Source organism: Dermacentor variabilis, chromosome 3 (assembly GCF_050947875.1).
Source record: "Dermacentor variabilis isolate Ectoservices chromosome 3, ASM5094787v1, whole genome shotgun sequence".
NCBI lineage: Eukaryota > Metazoa > Arthropoda > Arachnida > Ixodida > Ixodidae > Dermacentor > Dermacentor variabilis.
Window position 1 is genome coordinate 70,808,697 of NC_134570.1, and position 9,578 is coordinate 70,818,274.

At 45.3% G+C, this 9,578-nt stretch overlaps 1 protein-coding gene across 2 annotated transcripts in view; it reads left to right on the forward strand.

Annotated features, from left to right (window-relative positions):
• The window catches only part of LOC142575857 (calpain-A-like), a 48,013-nt gene extending 40,137 nt beyond the window's left edge, over positions 1 to 7,876 (forward strand). For both annotated transcript variants that reach the window (XM_075685560.1, XM_075685561.1), the window contains exons 15-19: positions 265 to 333; positions 3,324 to 3,402; positions 5,838 to 5,951; positions 7,576 to 7,634; positions 7,736 to 7,876. In XM_075685560.1, coding sequence (XP_075541675.1) covers positions 265 to 333; positions 3,324 to 3,402; positions 5,838 to 5,951; positions 7,576 to 7,634; positions 7,736 to 7,762 — 348 coding nt within the window. In that variant the 3' untranslated portion in view covers positions 7,763 to 7,876. The remainder of the gene's footprint in view (positions 1 to 264; positions 334 to 3,323; positions 3,403 to 5,837; positions 5,952 to 7,575; positions 7,635 to 7,735) is intronic.
• Positions 7,877 to 9,578: the final 1,702 nt, after the last annotated feature.

Here is a 9,578-nt window from a genome sequence, read left to right on the forward strand (position 1 = left end):
TTAAGTTTCATGAACAGTCACTGCTGGCACATTTTAGGGATAATTTAAACGGAAATTATTTTCATACGGCATGTATCTAAACGTAGCTTGGGCGCATTTGAATGGAACCCACTACTCCTCGCCACAGAGAAAACGCACAGAAAACAAATTACTGCTATTGTCGAAGGGACAATTTTTGCTGGAAACGTTGCTATCTCCCTGATGTAAATTGCACATTTTCGTCACTGGATCCCATTCGTGTCGCCCTTGATATTTTCGTGCCAGGACGACTACACTGGGACGTTGACTGTGGAAGAGTTTGCTGTGCTTCACAAACACATCAAACAATGGAAGGCAAGTATTTTTGAACTTGCAGTTGAAAAATAACAGCAATAGCTATATTTGATGGTACTCAGTAAATTCGTTAGTCAGCATAAATCTTACAAAAACCCATATCACGATGACTGTTGACGGTAACGCGTTTAGTATTGACTCAGTATAGTGACACCACGTATTGCCACCGTCGAAACGAGTTATGTATGAGGCGTGTACTGCAGCAAGACTCCTCTTTCTCGTTTCCCTAAAAAAACTCGGCGCCATTTAGCGCCGCCACCACAAAGCATGCGTATGGCCTCCGAAATGCATGACGGGACAGTGCGTTGCCTCGGAGATAAGAAGCGTGGCAGGAAAATTATAAAAATACATCTTGAAGCGTGAAATCTTGTAAGATAAAGAAGCTCGCAAAAAAAAAAAAACAGTGTACAACCAGCGATGTAAAAAAAAAATCACCTTCGATTGTGATAATCCCTAATGCGACATTTGAGTGCAGCTGTATACGTGTTTTCATCTCGCAATGTATTGGCTGACAATCTGTCTTGTGCGGCACGTTGCAAACGGAGCGAAGTGTGGTGCGACTGCCTCGCTAATCGTGAGGCGTGAGCGCGATCCACAGCAGCCGCCGCAGACAGACCCACTGCTAATGCAGTGCTTCGTTTCCATGCAGACGACGCACGCTATTCTGGCGTCATCTCGTGGCCATCGTCGCCGCAAAGCCCGTCGTGCTGGTATAGAGGCTAGAAGGTTATCCTAGTGTCGTGAAGGCGCGTGCCGACGTGAAATACTTTGCTATGCTCCGGCAGATGGCGCCAGCGCTCGCTGGCGGGTTGCTCTTGCGGGCTCCGGCGCGCTTTGCAGCGGGCGCTCGCAAGTGACCGGCGCTTTCCGCCGATTTGCAAGTTCAGAAAACAGGCACGCAATAATCTTTGAGGGCTAGTCAACCTTACAATATTGGCCAGTACGCTTATCGTGACGAGCGGTGAAATAAAACTTCGTTTTGGGCTAGTTCGCCCATAGCTCGTTATGATGGCAGCGTAAGAGATGAAGACACACAGAAACTAGACGGTGCACTTGTCATGTGTTTCTATGTGCCTTGTCTTCGTCCCTGTTGTGCTGCCATTTTAACCAGAGTGACGGAAGCTACGCAAGCGGCCGTAATAAAATGGGGTTGGTATATTTTTTTTTTCTACGGGATAAGCGACACTAACCAGCCCACAAGCGTGGAGAGAAAATGGAATGCATTCCGTTTTTCTCGTGCATATAGTTTATTGCAGCTTTACAAAACTGCACACTATGGTCCGCAAAAACGCTGTATGGGGAGCGCTTTCAAAACCTATGTTACAAGTTTTTTTTTTTAATTATTGCACAACGAAGGTAGGTATGTACAAAAGCAGGGAGCATTTTCGCGACTGTCATTTTACTGGCATCGCCTCATTTTCAGGAGCTTCTGTTTTTCTCTTTGAGTGCTCCGTTCCATATTCTTTGCTTTTGCAAAGAAGTGCAGCCTCGTCAGTGCATAGAACTTTATTATGTTTGTTGTCAAACACCGCCCATGCTCACTGCAACCCACTTCTTTAAGCTTCGCTCCCTGAAGGAAATGCAAAAAGCAGACCATGCTTTCAGCATGAAGCTGATTCCTGCTGAAATACACAGTAAATGTGTCCTCAACTTTACAAACAAGCTCCTCAACAGCTTTGGAAGGGTAGATCAAGCCCCCATGATCAAACTGCCTGGTTAGTATAGAATTTACATCAGAATCTGCTTGTAGGGGCAAAATACAAAGGCAAGAGGCACACTCGGGGCATGGAATTTTTTTTAAAGACTTTCTGACAACATAGCCGGCTATATAATATACTATTCTACTGTCACTGTGCTTTTCGACACAGTTGTCATGATCAAACTGCTTGCCTTGTATTTTCAACACAGATTCTGCACACTCCAAATTGCCATCATCCAATAGCTCATCAATAATTTCTGTTAGGTGGTCAGCCTTTCGTTTTCCAACATCACTCTTTCGTTTTCCAACGTCTCTTTTGATGTTCCTTGCCCAGACCTTCAAGCGAACAGGGTCGGATGGAGCGCGGAACAACGACACCTTTTCTATAGACGACTTGTAACCGCCCTTACAAAGGGGAACAAAACATGTCCTCTCTTTTTTTGAAGGCATTATCACAGAAGTTCGTCGCATCGCACCAAGCCGTGGCACTACGGTCTCAACGAAAATAAAGGCTGCAACAAAGTGAACTACGTCGGTACACGTGCTACCAAAAACTGACGACGACTTTTGTCTGCATTCCTTCGGCTGGCGTCGGTAACCCGCCACAGGAGCGCAGCGCCCTCTTCGAACTACCCCGCCAAGCATCCAAACTGGTTTCTCCAGCGCTTCGGGAAAGGGCGTCCGCTCCCGACACTAGGATAACCTTCTAGCCTCTATAGTGCTGGGCACTGCACTTTCCTTCTCGCGCTTTCGTCATAACATCCTCCCCCTCTTTCCTCCTCTCGCTCTCTTCGCTATCGCCGTCTTCCATCCGCGCTCCGCGTTCACTCTTTCATCATTTTGGTGTGCTCGTTCACTCGGTTACAAGCTTGCCGAGGGATGACGCCGACGCTCGCCACAGGAACGGGCGCCTAAGAGCTGTGCTGTACAAAAAGAAAAAAAAAACAATGTCGTAGACAAGAACGCGGTGGTATCAATTAGCTGACCGGTCTATCTGATATTCGATTAGCTGAGATTAAGAGGAGGAAATGGTGTTGGGATAGGCAAGGTAATGCGCAGAGCAGATGACCGACGATCTGTTACAATAACATAATTAGTTGTAGAGAAAGGGTAAAACAGTCGACGACGCCAGAGGATTGGTCGGTGTGATAAAACTAGAAAATTTGCAAGCATAGAATGGAATCCACTGGTGTAAGACACTGGTAACTTGTGATCCCTCGAAGCGGTCCTGCACTGGACATAAATTATGCTTTTAATGATGTCGAACTATAACCTTCAATTTTTTTTTCAGGAGGCCTTTAAATCTTACGACAAGGGTTCGACTGGATATCTCAGCACGTATGCATTAAGGAACGCTCTTCGGTCCGCAGGTGAGCTCAGTGGCTCGAGTTAGTGTCGCATTTCTCGCGACTGAAGCGAGCAATATAAACCATTTCTGAGCTTGCTGTATAAGTCTGTGCAAGCATATATCGTCTGTAAGCAGAAACTAGCGGCAGTCTTGATATCAATAAAACTCCATTGATGTTTTTTATAGGTAAGATATTGTCAACCAGATCGCAGAGCAGATGGTGATGAGGCATGCGGCAACGTACACAAAGTCCGAGATTAAGTTCTAGCACTCGCGAAAATGGTTGGAGTAACCGAACTCATAACATTTGTTTTCCCCTTCCCCTCCCTTCCGCTTTTTTGTCGTTGTTGTTTGAGAAGTCGACGCCAACGTCAAGCTCGGATATATAAACGTTTTCATCGGGCGAGGAGAAAAGGGCGTGTGGCGACCCTTTCCTCCTCTCTGGCCTTTGCGAGCCGGCGCGGTGCTGCTTGAATGTGTTGCATTCGCGCTGCGGAACAATTCGGAGATGCTTTAGCTCGACCTCCGTGAAATTTACGCGAGGTCAATTCGTACGAGGTCGTTAAACAAACACTTTTGGTAGCCCTTTGGTGCGGCAGTAGCTGCAGTGTGTGGAAATTTCTATTGGATGCACAAAAGTGCGACGCGCATCATCGGCCGCGGCGTAAGTATGTGTTGTGAACTACTATTTTGGCTCTATTGGTTTCCGCTCAACGAAGAGAACCGGCGTGTGTGACTTGCCAGCGTGAATTGGGAAATCTTCTCAGCTAGTGTTTGATTGTTTGTCGCGGGAACTAAGCCATAAGAGTGCCCATATACGCACAACCAAATGCAACCCCGAAACGTCTCAGCGCCAATCATTATAAAACATTTGTGTCAGCCGCCGGAATCATTCTCACGCGTTTTAAGTATGGTAAGTAGAAGACCAGATAGCTGGGCTAGTTGGTTGAAATGCATACTGAAAAAGTTTTCCCGGAGACCCGTCCCTGTCTTTTCTCAGCATTATCCTCGTGTTTCCGCGCAAACTTTTTCAATATGGTAAGTAGACTTTAAATTACTATACCATGTCTACCTAAACCTCCTGTATGAGGCCGGTGGGCTTGCTCAACACAGTGATCGGTATAGTTAGTAAACCAGCATTATACGTATAAGCTCTGCGCTTCGACATTGCCTTTTTTGTCTTGTAAGGCATATCTAAAGGGGATCACAAAAAAAAAAAAAACGACGGCTACTTGTGAGCGCACTTTTTCCGTAAAACGGATGAATGCGTCGTTGAGGACGGGACGAATAAGACTGAAAAAAAAAAGAAAAAATACATGTTTATTCTCTTCTATAGCGCAAAAATATGAAAAAGAAAAGCACTGCCTAATACCGAAATCAGGCCTCGCATGGTTATGCCGCGTGTTTGGACCATGTGCACCATCTACCACTTCCTCGGATGCTCGCGCAGTCTGCGGTCGGTCACTCGGCCACTCGACGTGTGTGATTAACGTGTCGGCATGCACGTTTTTAGGTCAACTCTATTTTATTCGTGGTCGGAAACCTCGTCCTGCCAACAGGGTAGTCGTGCAATATGTCTACAGATAACTGTTTGAATAATTGTCAAAGTAAACCGCATAACTTATTCCGCAGCAGTAGGGTAGCCACGGTGCTGGATCGTCATATGTTTCCTAACTACTCGTAGCTGCTAAACCGCAGCTTTCAATAACACTGAAAATGCTGCAGTATAAGGTCACATTCGAGAAATATATATTCAGAAATGCACTACTGATCTCCGAGGCTGATTGCAGGCTCAAATACACGGGAAAACATCGCGCTAAGTGCTCCGTCCGCCTCAACACCATTAGAAACTCCAGCCATGCCAACTTAAGTCACTTCAGCACGTTTCACAGAACCGTTTACCTCGTAGAAGACGCCATGTCATGCTAAATAGACCGCGCGAGCGCGAAAGAGAAAGCATACCAGAAACTGCCGCCGAGTGTATACCACGGCATGCAACACGGAGCGCAAGCCCAAGCCTGCATGCCGACTACCCATAAATGCTACCACTGCCTACGCAATATGGTGGCGCCCATGAAAAAGACTGTCTGTAGCACTTGAATTTGACCAGCTTACAATCAGCAATAGTCATAGGCGTCAGACAGCCATCAGATAAGGCATAGTCGTTAGCTCTTGTGCAGCGTACTGCGAAAGATACTTTACGTGGTGTCAAAGTGTGTCTAACTCGTCGAAGGCGACATTACGAGGCCACGTTATTCCAGAACTCGGAGGCGCCTGACGCCTTCCAGAACAATGGAAATCTATTTTAAACAATAAGTGATTTGTGCATTATCAGGCTGAGTTGTGCATGCATCGTTATTTATCAAAAATAGCTGATCACAACGGTTAGAGAATAATATTTCCTACAAGGTTAGTTGAACTGCGATAATAATTCGCAATGTCTTTTTTTTTCTGTAGGCTACGTCGTCAATCAACACGTTCTGAAGGCCCTCGTCCTGCGTTACGGCCACGACCGCAAGATAAGCTTGGCAGATTTCATCGGCTGCGCCGTCAAGCTCATGTGCATGATCGGTGCGTGTGACCTAACAGTGCAGCGCTTTTACGCTTCCGGTTTGGTCTCATAGTTATAGCGGACCTTGAAACTGACGCCGGTTCTGAAAGGGTCCAACTATGCATAAGCCCTCACATTTCCTCCATAGATGACGTGCGGCCTCCCTGACATGCTGATATGTGCACAGATACATAGCAGCATTTCCGGCTACTATGTATATGTGCCATGCGGCAAGGAGCCGTAAGCCGTGTTCACATGAATGCGACACAAAATGCGACAGTAGCGCATCACATTTTCTACCGCGTGACGAGCTATGCAATGCGCCAGCGTTGCATAGTGCGGGTCGACATACCCCAAGTTCATCAAGGAGGTGTGGGACTCGCTTTTGCGTAGCCCCGCTCTAGAAAAGCAAATCCTGGCCGTCCGGCGTGCCCGCGACCGGGCCGGTGGGCTAGACCTGCCGGTCCCGACGTGGGACTAGCCGGGTGCGCGACGAGTTCGCGTCCTCGCCGGACCTACAATAAAGTTTATTCACTCACTCACTCACGTGTAGCGCATCACCCCTGGTGCGGCGGTACGCGGTGTCGCACATCGAAGGCAAAGCAGCGCTTCCAGACGCGTACGGCGCCACGCCACAACGCAGCTCGGCGAGTGCAGCAGATCGGCTGCAAATTCCACTTCCCAGAATTCCTAATGCTTTGCGATCGCGTTTACATACACCGCGAAAGCCTACTTACCTGTCTCAATCCCCCACTGTCTGGCACATTAATCTGACGCGCTTTCCTAGCGCATTAGCCCCGCTTGCATGGATGCGGTGCGCTAGAAAGTTGATGTGTGTGATACGATGCGCCTGCTGTCGCATTCATGTCAACGCGGATATAGAATGTAAAACGAAAGGTGTAACGTTGAAATATAGAAAGGGAACGGAACCGGATATCTGTATCACATTTGTCCTTTGTCCTCTCTTTTCGCCATTGGCTCTGTCGGCATCTTTTTAACCGGCTAGCGAGCTAACAGCTAAATTACGCCTTAAAGGATAAGTGCTTAGTATACAACGGCAGTGTTTGCTGAGCCGTCTTCGAGAGGGACGCGTTGAAGAGGTAAGAGCGATAATTAAAGAAAAAGGCAGGAAGGCGATCTAATCTCTTGTTAAAGTCAATCAAAGACAATGTCTTCCATAAGTGAGTTGGGGGCGAGAAAGAGGCAGTCTCACTCCCCCCGGCACTCCGTGCAGTCACATTTCAAGTGAGAGACGTAAAATGAGAGTCCGAATTAAAATTTTTAGGCTGAATAAACCTACGAAATAGGCCCATATTTTTTAACTGAATTCCTTTCCGGATTTACTTGAATTTTTAGACTGCACTTTCCTCGGTATCGGCCCTAGAACAAGGCTGGAAACACGTATAACCGATACAAAACACACAGCAACAACAAAAAAAGAAACAGCCTGTGGGTGGGTAGGGGGAGGGGTTACTAGATAAGGACATTGTTTTCTTTTTATACAAATTCAGAGACTTCAATTAACGGCCAGTCGTAGTATATTTCGTACGACATATATCCCAGTCACGGTCAGTCACTTTTTTTGTGTCTGTGCGTGATGTCGGTACAGCAAGTGACGCATACCAATCTCCTGTCTTCTTTCAGACATTTACGACGCCTGGGACCCAGAAAAGGAGAACGCTGTGACCGTTAGTCGAAACGAGGTGAGTTGCAACCTTATCACGCCTAATGCGAAGTCAACAACCGCAGCGGCCAGGAAATGACGTGCTCATTTGATTACTGCTCGCCGCTCTTTTTCTTTCAGTGGCTTAAATACACGATGTACTGCTGAGTATCCCCTCCGGTGTGTTCAACTCAGAAGCGAGTGTCGGAAATGCGACTGTCGCTTTCTCGCTCGAAGGTACTGCATTAATATCGTCGTCAAATAAAAGGTTTTTACTTTCGACGTGTGTCTGTTTGTCATTGCGCGGAATGGTGCCAATACGAGGGTGGAACGGCGATTTCGCAGGCACCGTCTCTGAAAACAATTAAACCACGACCTCGCCGGTTGGTAGATCTTGCAATGACGCCTCTCAGCCCTCCGTTCTGAATCAAACATACATACATACATACATACATACATACATACATACATACATACATCATCTATCTATCTATCTATCTATCTATCTATCTATCTATCTATCTATCTATCTATCTATCTATCTATCTATCTATCTATCTATCTATCTATCTATCTAATCTATCTATCTATCTATCTATCTATCTATCTATCTATCTATCTATCTATCTATCTATCTATCTATCTATCTAATCTATCTAGTGCTATTTGGTTTGCCTTAAGACTGAGGTCCACTTTACACATACAGGAGTCCACGTCATTCACTCACCGTGGTTGTGATGTGGAAATAAAGTTGCTCCGACGAATAAGAGTGAATGAATCAGGCTATCGCCACAGAATGTAACATAGGAAAGGTCACTATAAACGCAGGGAAAGAAAGAACAGCTTATTGTGTTTACATTTACAAACCATCGGCGCAGTGGCAACGGTAGTGTAATTTATGGGCCGATTTCTTCTGAGTAACTTAATCTAACTGAATGTAATATAGAGCTTAGGATTCATGACAGGAAGCCAAGCGGCCAACACGCTACATTGGGGCAACAAGCGTTTATTCTGCAGCAGGCCTAAACGACGAACTGATCACCAGCCAATTTCTGTCGCAATACACAATTTGCGTAAACACAAGCGATCTAGGGTTACAAAATTAAGTAGAATAGATTACAATGCATTGCGCAATTGTATTTTGCAAACTGAAACCAGTACAATATACAACGAGGGTGTTGACACGGAATTCAGTAACTTAATCGAATTTCTTATGTCCGTAAGCGAACCCAGTCGAACATTTATTAAACATTCCTATGTTAAACGCATATGTCCATGGCTGACTAATGAAATCCTTTTATTGCTAAAATAAAAAGATCACTGGCACCAGAAATAAAAAAGCATAAAGATAATGAGTATATTTATGTCAGTTTAAAAATGCTACGAAGTCAATGTGTGTCAATTATGAGAATAAGGAAAAAGAATATTATTCTGGTCTCATCGGGTAAGCTAACGGAAACACAAAGAAAATTTTGAAAATTGTAAAAGAAGCAGTAGGTGAATCCAGATCTCTCCGAGTTCTACCCGATGTCATTAATAAATAGGTAGCAAATAACTTCAATACATATAGGTGCGCGTTCAAATATCACAAACGTACAGTTCCGATTCCACTCAAAACTCTTTTGTAGCTTATGATGTTGAACAAGGAGATATAATAACCATTGTTGTCAACATGTCGCTGAATAAGGTAGATGTGCCAGATAGCATCACGACGCGCATGATAAAACAAAATACTAACATCCTCGGCCCTATTTTATGCTGCACTTTTCAATTACTCACCGGAATAATCAATATTTCCTTCTTTCCTAAAGACAGCCAAAGTAGGGTCAATTTTTAAAGATGGATATCACCCGAGCGCCTCCAGCTACAGACCAATTTCGAACCCTAGCGCAATTAATACCATTTTTCGAAAAAATTAGTGCAACTCGGATAATGAAATTTTTGCATGAATATAAACTATTATGCCCTCAGCATCATGGGTTCC